The sequence below is a fragment of the Sciurus vulgaris genome (genome assembly GCF_902686455.1).
Source record: "Sciurus vulgaris genome assembly, chromosome: 15".
Taxonomy (NCBI): Eukaryota; Metazoa; Chordata; class Mammalia; order Rodentia; family Sciuridae; genus Sciurus; species Sciurus vulgaris.
In genome coordinates, this window is record NC_136476.1 from 32,224,925 (window position 1) to 32,244,169 (window position 19,245).

Genomic DNA, 19,245 nt, shown 5'->3' on the forward strand with positions numbered 1-19,245 from the left:
GCTTCAATTAATAACAAAATCTCTCACTAGATCTAGGTAACTGCAATCTAAAATAACTCTTATTTAAAATATTAAGGAGTAGGGCATTCATGTCAGGAACCAAGGGGACTCTGCAGTTCTCAGCTCTTCTGGAACTGTTTTTGTCTTAGCTTCTTCTTCTAGCAGCAAATACGAAGAAATCTCTAGAATGAAAGAATAGAAAGGTACTTCACAAGTTTTCTTTGGAAGTTGGGATATAAAATGGTGGTTATAGAACACTTCATTTCAGATGACTCCTGTGATTTCACAAGATGTACCACAGTTCTTAATTTGCATTGATTTTTGTAATAGTAACATTATTTCTATCTTTTATCAGCATCCTCACGTGCAGACACTTCTTCTCATTTGATGCCAACAGTCCTGTGAGGAAGAGGTTATCAACCCTATTTTAGTGACAAAGGAGGTTGAAGCTCAGAGATCTCAACTGTCTTCTAGCCAGGAACCAGACCAGGGCACAACTGAAGCACAGCCTTGAGATCTACAGTACCAAGCAGAGTCCCAATCTATAGTTCCTTTACTAGAAGATATTTATCAGATATGATTTACATTAAGTGACACAAGAAAATCAAAGTATAGGATGAGACATTGATAACTTCATTACCTAAATACCTGTAACGTACAGGGGAAAAAAAGCTCTAGAAAAAAATTACCTAATGAAAATAATAGATACCTATAAATAAGTATTGATGAATGGGTTGATTAGTATGTTATCCAATGGCAGTAACTATTACAAATATTGTTTTAAATGTATAATTTATTTATTAACTCTAAGATTGAACAATAAAAGATGAAGAAAATATATGCTCATTAGTCCAAAAATAAGCCACTTGTTCTTAAAAATGAACCAACATCCTTTTTTATAAACACCTGACACTAAATCTCCTGTTTTAATGGAAAATACATTTGAAATGGAATCAAAGAGTTTACTACTGTGTTAGCATCCTGATTCTGACTAAGCAGGTCTCAGTTATGACCCTTAGTAGAAAATAGTATCTTGGTAAAATTTATGAGTTTTTCTTTTGTAAAGTCTTGCTCAGTTATTTTATACTTATGGCAAATGATTGCTAAGACAAGCAACTTATAAGGAGGAAAGATTTATTTTGGCTCATGATTTAAGGGGTTTCAGTTCACAGCTGATTGGCCCCCTAGCCTTTGGGCTTGTGGAGAGGCAGAACATCATGGTAAAAGCGCACAGTAGAGGAAACAGCTCACCTTAAAGAGAAAGAGAGGAGAAGATGGGTCCTTAAATGGCACATCCCCAACAATGGGCCCTTTCCTTCCTTAGGACCCAATTCCTAGCATTCTACCACTTCCCAAAAGCACCACAGACTGATGACCTTTAACACATGGTCTTGGGAGCCATTCAAGATCCAAACCACAATATTCATCCTTTATTTTTAAAATGTAAGAAACAAATATAAATCTAAAAAATGATAGTTGAGTCTATAACAAATATTATTTTTAAAAAGGATTTAAAAAATCATCTGAAGCCAAAAGTAGAAGTGGCTGGTTGTGCTCTTAACTGCAGAGATATCCAGCTGCATCAAAAGTTCATGGAGATTCACATCCCTTAAATGCAGAGAACTCACTATAAATTTTAAAAAGCTCCATCTTCTTGCTGGAAATCCTTCTAGCAAAACATATCATCTATACATTTAATCATAGCAATTTTTTTGGTCTTTTTTTGGGAGGTACTGTTAATTGAACCCAGAGGGTGCTCTACCACTGAGATACTTTCCAAGTCCTTTGTATTCTCGAGACAGCGTCTTGCAAAATTGCTGAGGTTCTTCCTAAGTTGCAAAGGTTGATCTCAAAATTTGGATCTGCCTGCCTCAGCCTTCCAAATTGCTGGGATTATAGGCCTGCATCCCTAGGCCTGAATCATAATTTTCTAGATTAGTGTTACTTCTTAAAGAATTGGATGAGATTAGACAAAGGGTAATGAAGGGAGAAGGGTGACAGGAATAGGAAAGATAGTGGGATGAACATGACATAATTTTCCTATATACATATATGAAAACACCTAAGTGAATCCCACCATCATGTACATCCAGAAGAATGGGGTCCTTTCAAAAAATAAACACTATTTTAAAAACAAAATAAAACACAAGAAAGAGTGGGGTCCTAATTAAAGTAAGATATATTCCATGCTGGTATAATTTTATCAAAATGAATCTGTCATGTGGAACTAAAAAGAATCAATAAAAAAGAATTTAAAAAAAAGAACTGAATGAACAATAATTTACCAGTTCAATTTGTATCTAGAGAAATCAAATCAACTTATTTCGGATTCTATTCTTTTTATCTGATGTGCAGTGAGTAAAAATGTAAAGTTACATTAAGTACTTCCTGACTGATTTGAGAATAACCCTTTTCTAATGGGACTAACAGACTTAAAATGTTCACAGAAAGGGCAAAAACCACAACTGTAATAATGATTTTTTTTTTAAATGGGCAAATATTAAATATTTCATTTAACTTATAAAATTGCAGTTTTTTCCTTTTAAAAAATAAAAATGTAAGGATGTTTTTGTGCATACTGAGTTGCCTTACTAAATCTTTTAGGAGCTGGTGCATTAACATATTTTAAACTCAGTTGAGAGATTTTATCAGTACACTTAAAGGCAGCAGGGTGCATAATTAGGTATGCCTGCCATCTGTATAGCCCTCCAGGTGCAAAAGGCATTAGCTTTATTTAATATTACCACAACATTAATTTTACTCCATTAATTTTGTCATTTGTCCTTTATTTCAAACTTGAGATTGCCAAGACTAAAACACTGGACATGACAACCCAATTCTGATTTTAGCTAAAGTCTTATAAACAAAATAGTAAGTAATCTCTATAACTAAGCATACTCTTAAGGATAGGAATTTGGTGGCTTTCATATTTTAAAAAAGAAACCATATAAACAAAATCTTCATGACTTTGGTATAATAGAGGGAGCATATCAAAAAGATCATCATTTTAGGTAGTCCTGTAAGGTACTAATTAATGTAGGATTACATGAGGAAAAACCCTTTCAGTTCTATTAAGTCCAAGGAAGTTTCCAATGAGATGTCAACACCATGCTACCATCTGAAACTCTCCCTTTCTAACAAAGAGAGCAGGCCTCAGTTGTGAAATTCTGATCCCTGGTAAACAAGAGTATCTTGGGAAAGTTTATGAGCCTTTGCTTGTAGCTATTTTGCATTTATGGCAAATTATATTGGTTTTCCATACAAAGTAGTGAGAGACAACTTCTCTTTATTGCCCATTTAAAAGAAATAGTCTAAAGAAAAATATTTAGTAAGAAATAGTATAGTTATATAAGGATATGGGAAACATGATGAAGGTTGTATGCAAAACAAATGAAATTTTGGAAAGTTTAATATAAGCTAATTTTCATCCAACTTCAAATGAAAAAGATACAACTGACAAATAAAAACTGAAGACTATTTAAAGAAAGTATTACATTTATATTACTCACACAACTACTACAACCATTTCTTGATAGCTTAGTATTTTGCATGGTATTAAAACTTTACATAATCGATTTAATTTTCCACATCAATATAAATCTAAGTTTTATTGAAGAGGCAGTAAAGTAACTTGATGTTAAGGATGTTTGGGGAATGGAATTTTTTAATGCCAAGTATTTAAAAGTAAATTCAGGTAAAAACCCACAATCTTTAAAAAAATGAAGAAAATGTCCAAGGATAAGTATGTTTGTTTATGAACATATGCAGATGAGGAAAAGGAGGGTGGGGCAGGGTTCACAAAGCGTTCACAAGTGACAAAATCTTCTTAGTGTCTAGTGTTAAGAAGAAAAGTAGGGACCCACTCCTAGCAGGTGCCTCAACAGTCTTGTGATGGTACTTGCAAAAACTTCAAGATATATCTACAGTGATTCTGAGATCATTGCCATAAATCTTCCTCCTTCTTGACAGAGTTCCTTGCTAGGGTCTACTACTAAACTTTCAGCACTTAACTGACAGTTAAAATGCTTACAAAAATCAAATAGAATTTTTTTTCTTTTAGTTTACATTGAAATGAACAATACAGAAAACTTATATTTTGAGGGAAAAGAAGTTGCAATGTAAAGTATACTAAAATCACTTTAAGAACATTCACTTTTCGTAGTTTTCACACTCTTTAAATTCAGAAGTTTTCTCGATACCAATTATTTTTTCCTCAAGGTAATAGGGGTCGATTTGCCTTACAACGAGCTCCCTTTAGAAAAAGGCAAAATTAAACATCCTAGAAGAAGTTGAGGAATGAATCTTTGCATGAATTAAATGCATTCCAGAATATGTCACAGACATGAAACAACACACTAAGACTGCTGAAAGATGGTGATGATTGTTCCGAGGGTCCCCGCCACAACTTAAAAAAAAAAAAAAGCCTGTTTCCTCTTGCCTCCCTGAAGGCATCCTTTGAACTTCTCAGGCTGATGGAGATCTGAAGAGCAACACTAAATCACTGCCTGGCATTCAGACAAGTAAGCTGACCAAATCTAAGGCAGCGTAGTATATCTATCCCAGAGCAGGAAACAACCCCCTTTGCTTCTTCGTGTCTATCAAAAAAAAAAAAAAATCTCTCCTCCTTTTTCTTGTCCTCTTGTCCTTCATGACTTTTAATCCTTTTATACCTCCAATTCCAGTTTCACTGTTGTTCTGACATATGGATTCTGTGATTTGCTAGGCCTCCTTGCTATTCCCACTTCTATGAATCAGTCAGTGCTGAAATGAAACACTTTGTCACTGCCATTATTTATCCCATGGAGTGTTGAGGAACAATACCAGAAATGTGTAGTATTCTCCTGTTTGAATACATCAATCATAGTATGTGCTACGGATGATTCATTGTCTTGGTTTATACATGGCATAACGTTAAAAGTCTGTAAACTCTTTGCTCAGGTACTTTATTTCATTACCACAAACTTATATTTCCAGAAAAAAAAAAAGTTATAGGAAACATAAACTTCTGTTATTTCTCTACAATGCTAATGAATCTGTATTTTTTTGCTTTTAAACTTTAACTCCCTTCCTCTCTCCTTTCCCTTGCTTTTCTCTTTTCATGTGTTAATAGCAATTTATAATCTCTCTTACTATTCCAGCACAATGATAGTATATCAGGATACAAAAAAATATTAATTTCCCAGGGCTTCCCAAAAAAATTACAACAAAGTGGTGGCTTAAAATAACAGAAGTTTATTATCTCATAGTTTTGGAGGCCAGAAGTCTAAAATTAAGGTGTCAACAGGTCAGAATCCCTTTAAAATCCTTGGGGAGAATTCCTATTTCTCCAGCATTTTGTTGCCCCAGGTGTGTTTCTTTGCTTTCATTGTTTTTTGTTTTTTTGTTTGTTTGTTTTGTTTGTTTTTGGTTTTTGTTTGTTTGTTTGTTTTTCAATTCAGGACTCTAAATTGTTTTTATTAACTTATATTCTGTGAATTTCCTTTCTGGTATGCTGAAAATCTTACTTCTCAATGACACTAATGATTACTCATTGTCTTTGTCTCTATGTCTTCATACAATCTTATAAGGCCACCAGTCATAGGACAGGACACATCCTAATCCAGAATGGACCTTAAATAATTACTTCTGCAAAGGCTCTATAGCCAAAGGTCACATTCTGGGATTCCAGGTGAACATGAATTTTGGGAGAACACTATTGAAAGTAGGACAGGTGTCCACTGGGTTCTTTTTAGAGGTTTTCTCATGTATTTACTCAACTTCAATTCAGTTGGCTTACTTTGCCCCACAAAGTATTAGTATGCAGAATCCTCTAATAAATGTTTTTGCTAGTTCAAACTTATAAAAGAGGTCAGTTTAGCTTCCAGTGGCCTACCATAAAAGAATCCTGGCATACCTTCATGAGGGAGGGAGGGCCCTTAAGTGGCGGCTAAGAAAATCATTGAAATAGTAAAATGAATTTATTTACATCAAGCACCTCAATTTAAATAATTAGTTGAGAAGCATATCTCCAAAATTGTTACATTATGAACTTTTGTCTATTCATTTCTGTATGGACTTTATAGTCTTATAAAGAAATATTTTCTTTATATTTTCTTGTTTCTGATGAAACAACCTATCATTTTACAGATGAAATAAATCTGAGGGAATATATAGTCTTACTGGCTAATTTGGGGCAAAACTAGTAGAACAAAAGTTTCCCAATTCCTTGTTCAGTGTGTAAATGAGACTTCTCATATTTATTAAAATAATTTTCATTATGATTCTTCTCTCTGAACACACTGTAGCTGTTTATTAATCTAAGAATGACACTGCAATATTATTGCATTAATAGCACTCTAGAAAAAAACACAGGGTACTTCTCTTCCTACGATGTCATCTTCCTCAGCTCCATGAGGAGTCTATGAATCTTCAGTGCTTGAAAATACCATAGGTGAAAAATACTGAGTTTTTCATAATGATGTTGTCCAAATTTCTTCTAATTGTATCCATGGATATCATACATGCAGTTAGACATGATAAAAATCAATTTTAAATAGTGAGTCTTAAATAATAAAACTTTCCCTCAGAACAGAGAACAAACAAAAATTCCTGTTTTTTTATTTGTGCACCACTGAAACTTATTTATTCACTTTAATTATGCGTTTACACAAAAATGCTGTAATAAAATATCTGTATACTACTTGTTACAAATATAATATTTAAAGTGATTTTATATACTTTAATGTAGGAGTTTCATGCTCTAAAATGGGAATGAACACATAATTCCTTGCCAGTTGTCTCAATAAACAGTTCCATCTGTTTCCCTTAGTCTCAAACTATTGTATTATAAGATGTTAATATAAGGCAATGAAATGAAGTTATATAGTAATCCCTTTAAATTTTCTATCAATTTACTAAGGGCATACAACCAAAATAATTACTAACACATTGCTTTTTTCTCTGTCATTCAGAATAATACTAATTGAAAAACAATTGCACAGTGCAGGAACACATTTTCAGTATTCCATCAGTTGTGAAACCAGCACTAAAAGATTCTGGGACCCTTCTACATTCTTCCATGATTAGTCTGGTTGCTCTCTAGAAGAACCAGTCAATGTGGAGTAACATCAATTCTTTACTTATAGCAACATGAAAATATTTTATAACAAGTCAAAAAATGAAAATGAACATCAAGATGTGCTTTAAATATGATTTCTTTATAAAACTTAGAAACACTGCTCCATATATTTGCTATTTGCTCAATCACGGAACACAATTTAAGCAGGGAAAATATATATTTATATTAGAGGTGGAGAGATGAAGTATTTTATAATATTCAAAATTTTTAAATATTGAGAGTATTTTTTAAGATTTTCAATGCTTTTTTTTTCCTTCTTCTTAGTTTGGGGTAGGGAAAGGAGACAGATTGCCAAATTAAGTCATTTTTATAAAACTCGTCTAAGATTTTCTTTTTTACTGTAAATTTTCCCATTCACCCTAACAGTGAATTTCCTGAAGTCACTTTTCTTGGTTAGCTTTAAAATTATTTTTCTTTCTCTAATAATAAGATTGGTACATACTTTTTATCATGTGACTACCAAATCTTAAATAACTCCAAAAGAAAAACTGGATTTACCTACAAAAATATTCCTTCTTTTTGAGTTTAGTTTCACACAATACAAAGGGAAAGGAAAAATGATGTTAGATGTCAGCAATAAAATCACACTAGAAAAACAAACAAATGTTATTTTTCCCTACAGTTTTGAATACCCCATGAATACAACACAAGAAAAGTCATCCACAAGATCAATTATCCACAAACCACTTCCATCCTTATAGTGGGAGGTAAGCAAGGGGCTGAGCTGGTTCAGTTCTGACAGCCAATTCAGGAGAGAACCATCAAAGTGACAGTGCCTTTTGTCCGCTTGAGGATGGCCACGGCTTCTTCATGGGTTACCCCTTCTAGACTCTGCCCATTGACAGCAATGATCTGATCACCCCTTTTTAGACGCCCATCTTCTGAGGCTGCTCCCTGCAATTACAAAGTAGACTTGTTTACTTCTCAAAGAAAGCAGCTTCACACTACACAACAAAAAAAGATCTAAACAAGAATGTAAATTGCTCTGCATGTAAAGACACATTGATCTCGTTGTTCCACAGATATTAAGCAATGATGAACATACACAAAGGAGGTCTTTCTCCTAAAGGGTTTTAGCACTGAGATTTCCATTTGGGAGAAAATCTAGCAGTCAATAGATTAGTTGAATGGTTTTTTGGCTGTTCAGCAGAGCAGTTGGTAGAAACTCAAATTAATAAAAAATATTTGGGAATTTGCCTAGTAGGAATGATTTCATAGAATCCATGAGTAGAATCCATGATTTTCTATTTTATAAAGACCTACACAAAAAGAATATACAAGATTAAGTAGGAATAAAATCAGTTTCACAGGACAAGGGCATGAGGGCTAAAAGGTTTGCAAAAGCATAAATCCCATGTGACGGTTGACAAGGACATGATAAGATACAAGTGCTGATTTTAAAATCCATCACTGGGGATAGGGGTACAGCTTAGTGGCAGTATTCCTGCCAGCATATATAAGGCCCTGAATTCCATCCCTAGTAACTAAAACACACACACACCCACACATACTCTGCTAATTCTAACTCTTTCTGTGACTTTGAAAAGGCTGCTCAAGCTGTCTTGGTTCTTACTTCCCAAGGGTAGATGGATTCTTCATATTCCTATGGGCCCTACATGATTAAGATTAAACACAGACATTGTTGTTTGAAAAAGAACCCCATCTTAAGGCATGCTTATAGAAGACAATTATGCAATTAAATATAAGATTAAAATATGGAGAATTTAATGAGGAATCCATAATGATGAAATTCTTAAAATATGTTCTCACTAGCATGCCTTAAATAAATTGTTCCTAGGCTGAGGAAAAGGACTGCATGACTCTCCTGTTCACTGGCAAATGCTGTTTGTATTTTTGGACATTCCAATAGCTTTTTAAAAAAATCTCAAAAATTAAGCTAAAGCACTTTAAACCAATTAAAAATAGTAATACTTTTTCCAAAATAATACAGTGAAACTTCTATAAATTAAAGGACCATAGCATTAATCTAAAGCCCCTATATCAAATCTTGAAACATGCTTTTCATAAATTTTGCTTTTATACACTATAAAATTTTGAGATTTTGGATTTTCTCCTGCATAAAATTTTGCACAACTCTGTAGGTCCTGAAAATGTGTCTTATGAACATAAATAGGTCTTAGCAATCATATATGGGTTTAGATTGTTTTAATAGCTTCATCAAGGTTGTAGTATATTTTGTTCAAAACATTCTTAAGATAGGTTTCTATATGATTACAACTATATAAAATGTTTTTCTTTATAAAAAAATCAAATCCCTTGATTACAAACAGCCAATTTATTGTAAATGACAGGGCTGCAGGATACTCTTTAAATTCTTTTTAGTGATTTTTCTATTTTATTTAATGAAATTAAAGTTATAAAATAAATGCCCTACTGGTTAACTTGCATATGCGTTTTATGCATTTTTCTGTACCTATTTGCTATTTCACAACAAAAAATGCAAAGAAAAAGAAATGTCAGTGCTCTGCAGCATACATATTTAAAAGGTACCATTTTTAAAAGACAATTATGTGCAACTTGTTTTCAAAGGAAAGAACAGACTTTACTAACCAAAATACATTAATATTTTTATGCATGTTGTCAAGTTTCCATGGAGTTTTAATTTGAGGCTATTTTCCTTTAAACATTACTAAACCTCAAATTGTACAAAAATATTTAATGACTTGCTCCTGTAGGGAGTTTAGAAAGAAAATGATCAACTGTTAACCATTTGGCATTACCTCAGGCCATAAACTAATAAGCCAGCTGCTGACCACTGTTAATGAATGTTTAGCAGGGAAGAAAATGGTTAAAATTTGCAAGCTTACCTTTGCAAATACTGTTTTCACATAAATGGGTAAGTCTCCATGAGGGCTGCCATATCCTCCCACTATACTAAAGCCTAAGCCATCTGGTCCTCGGTCTAGTGTAATAGACTTACACTGAGGAGGTCTACAGTGAAGGGAAGGAAAAAAGAGGTTTGGAAATTTTTATAGATTTTAGATATATAAATATATATAATCTGAGTCTATAAGTTATGCATTGTCTGACATCTACCTAGCACTAGTGTAATTCCTTGTGTTCTAATAAGGAGTATATTATGAATATTTTGGGGATGCTTAAATTGTCAGCGCAAGCTGTGCGCAGTATTGAAATTTACATAATCTAATGAAATCCTACTTAACACCCTAATTCTATTACTCATTTATAGTTGCCTTAAACTAACATATTCACTGCATGTTCTTATGGCACAGAAAAGCTCATTCTTTTTTCAGTTTATTTAAAGTAAGAGGGCTAAAGTTCAGGGAACTGTAATGGAATAAGATATAAACAACAGAGTTCCTAAGCTCATACAGAAAAACTGATTACAAGAAAAGTAAGCTGCATAAAATTATTTAAACATTCTAATGTGCTTCTCCTTTTCTGTTCTCTTCTTATTTTCTAATGCTTTTGTGTTCAGTATTGTTATACAATGCAGTGCATTTTTTCAATCAAATGGATGATGTCTTAAATGAGTAAGCAACACTGGGAAAGTTGAAGAATAAATCTGACCTGCTCTTTATCATACAGTGGTAGTGATATAAAGACAAATATGCTCCCCTCCACCCAAAAAGATTAGAATTGAAAATGTGGGAAAGGTAATATCATGCATAGCTATGTGTCTATAATTTATCCATCCTTAGTTAATTAAATCTATGCCATAACTGTTTGATAGTTAAAACCACTTAGTTTTTGCATTTTAGGCCTCATCTCCCTATATATTTCACCTCTAGCTGAGTGCTTGAAACACGCAAGAGAGAAAACAGTTGTCAGGAAGGCTTGATTCATAAGTGACAAAAGATGTACCATAATGTAAGAGCTCACCCTAAATCATCCTGAAATATGCTGCTTGATGTTAGCCCAGTGAAAGACAGACTAGAATTTGCAGGCTCCGGTTGATGACCTGTGACCACACTCACATCTCCCCCAGCAACCACCTGTGCACAAAGGAGCATACAGAGGAAAAAAGACACAAGTTCATGTGGCTAGGGAGACACCAGCAGTTTTTCTTCAAAGAGAGCATTTGGATTAAAACATGTATTTTATTGTCCACTTAATCATTTCTGTGAACATAAAGAGAAAGAAATTTCATAAGATCCAAAGGTTTTTTAACTATACAGATAATAAAAATATTCTAATTCAATTCTACGATGCTCTTTGATGCTTTTAAAACGTGGTCTCCTGTGTAATTATTTTTTAAAGATTCTTGGAATACAAGACACTCACACCACTTAAAATTCTAGCAATTAATTGTTCACAGTTAAGGACCTGTATTTTGCCCCTAGAAATAAAGTGTGAGACAATAAATGCATCAGGGTAAAATGTAATGGGATGTGTTTCATATGTATATTCTTGGAGTTCTCAGTTTATATCACTTATGTTCAAGGGAGATACTAAACGAAAGAAAAAAGATTTAACCATTTTTATTGCTTTAACATCAAAGTTCATGTGTCCGTGAAGCTACCCATATTCTGAACAGTGCTTGGGATACAAACCTTACCTGAATTTCAATGGAGCCAGAGGCATTTTTCAGTAAGTTAACTGCTTGAGTGTGAGTCATTCCTTCAGTGGATGTGCCACAGATGGTGACAATCCTATCCCCAACCTGCAAGGGAAAGAAATAGCCACCTACTAAAGCAACCAGGGAAAGTAAGACATGGAGATGGAGCAGTCATTTCCTTTTCCACTGTCAACTTCACATATAGACTGCCACCAGCCACTAAAATGTAAAGAAGGAAATTACTGATTCCAAGAAGTTCAAGGAGCAATTACACAAAGAAATGTACACAATCATTGTAACAATGATTTCTACAGTCTTCAGGCGAGTGGGAGGGAGAGGAAGAAAAGTCACCCTTCCCCTCTCTTCATTTCTCCTGGGTAAGACATTATTTCCCATTAAAATAATAAACTACGGATATCATTTGGAAACTTCAATTTCTCTGGATATTATCACTATAATGGTTAGATGTAACTCTACTAAGTCAGGGGGCTGGCAAACTAATGCCCACAGGCTAAATCTGGCCCGTTGCCTATTTTGGTTAATAAAATTTGGTTGGAAGACAGCTAGGCTTATTTGGCTGCATGCACAGGGCAGAGCTGAGCAGCTGCAACAGACACTCATGTGACCTACAAATCCTAAAATATTCACTATCTGTCCTTACAGAAAAGTCTGCTGATCCCCATGGTATGTGTACCATCCTTTTTAAAATGTCAGCAATTAATTTAGACATCAAAAGAGGTTGAATCATTCCCAATCTAGAGGATATTTACACTAAACATGATTGTGTTTGGAGAACTTGTTTGAGGCATGAAACACAGAGATTTTACTTTTAAAAAGACTGAATTGCTTTAAAAGAATATTCACATGATTTTAGAACTGTCCAGTTATCATTAAGTTCCTCAAACTCTTCTATATTTGAATAATCCCTCAGTGGAAGGAAGTTTTGTATAATTTTACAATACTGTAAGTCATTTTACATTAAATTTCTATAAAATTTATAATTGAATGAAAATAAATGACATTTTTCAATTTAATAAAGTTAACTCAGCATTTACACCAATAAAACATAAAAGGGAAAGGTTTCACTTCATACCAGCTTTTTGAAAATAACTTTGCATTATTTTAACTTGTTCCAGACTTAAAACATATAACAAAAATACAAAGAGACAACTATAAATCTTGACGTTTCATTTACTTGTACATTTCCATTCAATAGCATCATTTTTTGCTTTTTTGTTTTCTTTGAATTATTATTATCTCTCACTTAAAGCAAAGCCTGCTGTGGCTTGTTTAGCTGACTTAGAATAGCCTTATAATAGACATATTCAAATGATTTATTAAAAAAAAATATCCCCAAAAAAATCTTTTGCTAGATTTTTTAGGGCTACTATGGTTATTAGTAAAACTTACCCTGAGTTTCTGTGTCTGAGCTGCAACACCATTTGCATGCATCATTGCAATAAATATAGGAACATCACCAAGTGGGCTGCCCACTCCTCCAGCAATGCTGATTCCCAATGAGTCCGTAGGCCCCTGCCATGGAATAGATGTAAGATTTTGGTCAAAGTGATACTTTCAATTGACTTTTGTTCCTTTTGTTTATTCTTTGGTACAAGAGTCTAGCGTCTACCCTAATCTTCTAGGTGTGAGGGTGGAAAATGTAGCTTAAGAAAACTGCATTACCTTATTTGATACAGATCCTTAGTGTGGGTTAGGAAAAAAATATGCTAAACGGAAATCATACTGTGGGACTGATGAGCAGGTAAACTCATAAAGTGAAAACACCATGATTTGGTGTTCAAATTCAGAGACCTACACTTAACAAATGCTAGGATCTAGAAGTCTACTCCTCAATAGATCACCAGATGATCTTCATTTCTAAAATGGCAATAACAGTTCCCCTTACAGAGGGCTACAGTGAATATTAAAGGACATGATGCTGACATGAGGTGTCTAGAAGAGTGCTTGGCACATTATAAGACTAATGAATTGCAGCTGATTTTATTTTCTCTCTTGTTAATGACTATCTGGAAACCTGTTTCTGCAAAACTGGAAAGTGCTGTTGAAGGGAAAGGCTCACTGATCAGTAGAAGGGAAATGCAGGGAATGACTGGGTGTGGAGTCAGGTTGATGCCATTTTTGGTAAAAGTCACAAACAGTGATTTTTCAAATGAGGTCACATCACCAGGAAATTCAGCAAAGACTGCATATATATATATACATATATATACACATACATATATATATAGATATATATATTGTCAGGTGGATACTATAAAGCAATAACATAGTTACAGGAAAAGACAAAAGTAGATGCCTCTGAAGACACCAAATTACCTTTTTTATTTCAACTGTTCTTAATCCCTGTATTTCAGATGCTACTGTAAGGCAAAAAAGAAAAAAAAAAAAAGATATAATACAGTTATCAAAGCATTTTTATGCTCTTTAAAATTTTTGCCAATACAGAGCTAGATGGGACTACATGGGCTTTCATATATTTTGTGAAAAAAAGTACTCAGTTATTAGCAGTAGACATGATTAGATCTGACTCATAAAGGAATTCATGGTTTCTCCAGTTAGAAAAATATACATACCATCCCATTTCTTCTTTTCATTTTAAGCACCAATTATACAACTATATAATCCGCTTTGAATGAGTCAAGGAGAGAACATGCTTTGCATAGAAAGACACGTGCACGTGCACAGCTGAGAGGAATAAAGTCATGGATGCATTTTTAAAAGAATCCATGGACTTAAGTGCCTAAATTTCTAGAATATTAGTCATATTGCAAACAGAGTCTGCCATATGGTTAGTTTCTCCAATTTGAACAACTCTCAACCAATGTATCAAGCCAAGAAACCCTCTGCATCATGATTTAATGTAATTAAAATACAGGATATTAATTTTCTCAAAATTCTGCAATCTTCATGGAAAAAGGCAGCTTCACTTAATGGCATCTTCTGATTTGCTGGAGTCACATTAAACAGAGGAAGAGAAGAAAATCAAACCAATCTGCTTGGTAAGAAAAAAAACTACATAATAAAAAAACTACATAAGCCTGATGATAATGTTTCCTGTATCTTGCAGGATAAACATCAAATGGGAAAAGTTGCCACAGGCACAGAATCATGATGTTCAGATTTTTTGCCAACCCACGTTTTTGTACCTATGTAAAGATATGGGATGATTTGGGAGGTGGGGGAAAAGCAAACACACACGCACACACACACACACACACACAGAGAGAGAGAGAGAGAGACAGAGAGAAAGAGAGAGAGACAGAGAGAGAGAGAAAGAGAAACAGTGTTGCCAGCCAAAATTATCTTACAGGCATTCTTCTTTGAGCTGTTTTCCAATGACTCAGATGTACTTATTCCGGAAAGTGGAAGAGTAAATGATGACAAGCTGCCGTCACTCACCTACAAATATCCAACAATTATTTTAGAAGATTTTGGAAATAATTCTCCCTAAATACCACTCATTTCAGAATTCAATTCTTTTAGTGCATCTAAAAAGAAATACCATTAAACAACAGTGGCATTTGATAATAGTTCCTGATGATCTTTTTTCTTTTGAAGGAATAATTTGCCTAATAACATGAATAAATTGAACTTAAGAGGGTAAATAAGACTGATTTCAACTTACTTAAAATTTTAGATTTTCATAATCTCATTTGTCATTCCTTTATACATTTAAACAATTGATCCAAAAAGACTAGGACTTAAACAAAAACTATACAATTAGAGTCATTTTATGGTAAACTAATGTAACTAAGGAAGTCCAAACATGGTCTTTAAGGAAAGATTGGGGCAAATATGCTTCTGTCTTCAGAAGAAAAGACTGAGGAAATGACGTGGAAAAATCTTGAATTATTTCAATAACATAATTTATATTTGGTAATGAGCATTTACAGTTCACCTATGTGGGTTTTTTCAGCTGAGTATTGAATACTGACTGATACTAGAAGCATCAATTGCAATAAAGTATCTTTAAAATATGGCATCCTGGTAAACTTTACATATATTAGGTGGTAACTTGAGATTATGGAGAAGAAAAATGCTTGAAATCACATTCTTAGAATGGCTTAACCTACTCAAGACTCACACCTTGCCTCTTTGCCCACTCTCATCTTCTATTCTCCCCTATCTCAAACTCTGCACAGTTACTCCGCCATCCTGCCAGAGGGCCAGATATATGTAACATGACCCTGGACAGCACCACCATAGGGTCATTTATGAGGTCTTCTTGGTGTGTGGACAGCTACCCACCTGGCTGCTCTGAGAAGGCCTCCTCTCTGAATGGAATGGACCGGCTTTGATTCTTCCAACTTCCAGGGTTACTGTGCCTAGGGAACACTGGGGAGTGGTTGTTTTATGGCAATGCTTAAATAAAATTCTATAATCATCTAAAGTAATACATTTCACTCTTCAACAATAAGGTTTTGAAAGGTGTTTTCCATTTGGGATTTCCACAGGTAAGGATATAGGTAAGGATATTTTATGAAAAATGCCTTTTAAAACATTAAAACTAATAAAAACTAACAATAACAACAGCAACCCCTAGTATGTGTCTTGTCACCTCATGATTTATATGGAGACTATTTCTTACCAAATCAAAGAGAAATTGAGAATTGAGCAAATATCTCATGAAACACACTGATTTAGAAAGGCCAAATGAACTGAATAACTCAAGGCTTAAAAAAATAATAAAACTGCCACCACCACCATAACTTATTTTGCCCTTAATAGAATAGGTACTCATAAATGTGGGCAAATGATCTGTTGCTATATTGTATCTGAGTAGACCTCTTCCACAATACTTAAAATAGTGCCATAAATACAAAATAGAAACTGAAGATGATTTCCCTATAGTCCTTAACAAATAAGCTATGCCATAGGCATTCAAGAAATGCTACATAGCCTAATACTGCAGGATGTAGGAGCACCATAAGGTGTTTGAGACCCTGCGCTTTTGAGATCAGACACACTGATTTAAATTCATACTGTGACCATAATGGATGTCTAACCTTTGATAGAGTTGTTATTCTGCATTTTTAGAATGTAGAGCATAGTAAGTTGTTGAGAAAAGTAAGCCATGTAGAGTGCTTATGACAGTGCCTGAGAGCAGGCCTAACAAGGAGGCCCCAACATTGTTATGCTGCTGATGGTCTCCCAAGGGAAGCTCCAACATATTGATTATAAATCAAACTTGAATGGTCAAAACTTAACCTGTAATAGTTGTAAGCTGATTTTTATTTGTTTTGTTGATTCAGTTTTTGTTTTTTTGTTTTTTTTTTTTTTAGCCCCAAACTTATCAAACTCTTCTTTGGACCAACTTGAGTTTTTAGTATACATAAAGTTCACGCATTAATTATTCACTATGCAATGTTATAACTCTTTCATTTACCTACAACAGATCTTTCAAAGTTCAAGGATTTTGATTATTATAAAAAATTTAAGGTAATCTTTCTATTATAAAAGCAATTAATTTTCATCAATGAAAAATCTGATAGCAAAATGAGAAAAAAGAGGAGGGAAAAATTAATTCCAACAATCACCTCATAATTGTTAAAAATTTATAAGATTTTATTTTATGTGGTTATATTGATATTGCAGACCACATTTTTGTTTTATATTCAGATTACATTTTTTTGTTAATATAATTGTCACAAAGAGCATTTTAATTAGATGCACGTTTGTCATGCATCTTTGAAATACACATCAAAGTTGTAGTTTTTGTCAACTATGTTGCTTCCAATTTTCCTATTATTACAAACAATACTTCAGTGACCTTTATGTGCTTAAATTTTTGCATATTGTGAGTTATTTAAGATTTTTAAATGAAGAATTACTAAATCAAAATAACAAACAGCAGCATGAACATTACAGTATACAAATGTTTAAGTTTCTCAACCAAACAGGTTGTTAATATGGGTGGTTTTATTGATATTAAAATTATTTATGTTATTTTATGAATACTTTCTACTCTGAGATGTATCAGTGCTACAGAGCTAGCAATTATTTTTATCTCCAAAGGAAAGCTATTCTTCCTTAAATAATTCTGATAACGTTGTCTTGATGTTTAAAAATCTTCAATAAATGACAGGTTTTAATGTGTGCTTTATTAATGGTTGAATTTATATACACATTCATATTCCTGATCTTATTCAAATCATAGAGGTTAACAATAACAGCCTTGCCTGGAACATCACTCCATGTCCAGCCACTCAAAATCCCACTATGGCAGAGCTGCCACGGGAGCTCACGGTAACATGTACCCTAGGCATGGGCACTGATGGAGATGGTTTCCTAGTCAATGTTGAATTATATGTCTCCACATCAAAAAACACACATGAGGTAAAGGAGAACAAAGAGATAAGCATTGCCTTATTACAATTCCTCCCTAGAAACTGGAATATACCCTAATAAGAAGTATGTCTACAGTCCCAAGAACTGTATTTTTAAGTGACTATTCTATACTTTACAATTCATTTTTAGAATGAGACTAGTTCTGCCTTTTTAGTAGGAAAATGATCCTTCTTGGATTTTCTTTGGAGGAAATCTATTTCATAATGTGAAATGTATTTAAGCTTAGAATGATATGTAGGGATAGAGTCCTTCCAACAATTGGAATAATTCCCAGTGAAAGTACTGCCAGGTGAAATTGCATTAAATTACTTTTACTACATAAGGTTGACCCACCCAAACCTGATTTTAAATACTAACTTTAAAATAGTTCAATAGTTTTGAGTCAGAATAGGATTTGGACCCATTACATTCAAATGCTCATAAAGAGTAAAATAATTGTGCTACATTCTTTGTCACATTATTCATCATCCTTCATAAAGATGTCAACATTGCTATGCCAAAACAGGAGTTAAGGAAGAGCTGGAGACAGGAAAGACTAGAAAACATGATCTCCAGAGGTGCCATGGATACCTGCCTCATCTCCTGCAATCCCCACATTGGGCAGTTAAGCCAAGACACTTTTCAAAAAGTACCTCTGTGTCTGAGATGAGTCTTCACTTAAATCAGAAGTTATAAAAAATAATCCAGAAACATACATGAGGTGCAAAGACTGAGACTTTTGTGGTCTGAATGTGTTTTTGTTTCAAGCAAAAATCCACACAATATTCATCTTAAAAAGATCTACTAAAATTTCAGATATTCAGTTCAGGAATCCTACTACCACTAAATACAGAACATAATAAATAGCTGCCACTGAAATATGGTGTCTCATGTTTTATTTGAGATGACAGAGAGAAGTGATTAACTACTGTAGCTGAAATTAAAATTCTTTCTTTCTTTTTTTGGCGGGGGGAGGGATGGTGGTACCAAGGATTGAATTCAGGAGAACTAAACCACTGAGCCACATCCCCATCCCTGTTTTTTGTATTTTATTTAAAGACAGAGTCTCACTGAGTTGATTAGCATCTCACTTTTGCCGAGGCTGGCTTTGAACTCATGATCCTCCTGCCTCAGTCTCCCAAATTGCTGGGATTACAGGCAAGCACCACCATGCCCTGGCCTAGATTCTCTTTCTTCTTGCATATTATTACGCATAATTATTTTTGGTACTGGATTTATA

At 33.9% G+C, this 19,245-nt stretch overlaps 1 protein-coding gene across 12 annotated transcripts in view; it reads right to left on the reverse strand.

Annotated features, from left to right (window-relative positions):
• Positions 1 to 1,130: 1,130 nt before the first annotated feature.
• The window catches only part of MPDZ (multiple PDZ domain crumbs cell polarity complex component), a 166,405-nt gene continuing 148,290 nt past the window's right edge, over positions 1,131 to 19,245 (reverse strand). For 8 of the 12 annotated variants that reach the window (XM_079113120.1, XM_079113126.1, XM_079113125.1 and 5 more), the window contains 8 exons: positions 15,927 to 16,013; positions 14,987 to 15,077; positions 13,995 to 14,038; positions 13,068 to 13,190; positions 11,658 to 11,762; positions 10,982 to 11,094; positions 9,946 to 10,069; positions 1,131 to 8,011 (listed from right to left, as the gene is read on the reverse strand). In XM_079113120.1, coding sequence (XP_078969246.1) covers positions 7,865 to 8,011; positions 9,946 to 10,069; positions 10,982 to 11,094; positions 11,658 to 11,762; positions 13,068 to 13,190; positions 13,995 to 14,038; positions 14,987 to 15,077; positions 15,927 to 16,013 — 834 coding nt within the window. In that variant the 3' untranslated portion in view covers positions 1,131 to 7,864. The remainder of the gene's footprint in view (positions 8,012 to 9,945; positions 10,070 to 10,981; positions 11,095 to 11,657; positions 11,763 to 13,067; positions 13,191 to 13,994; positions 14,039 to 14,986; positions 15,078 to 15,926; positions 16,014 to 19,245) is intronic. The other 4 variants (XM_079113123.1, XM_079113119.1, XM_079113127.1 and 1 more) reach the window with 2 other exon arrangements.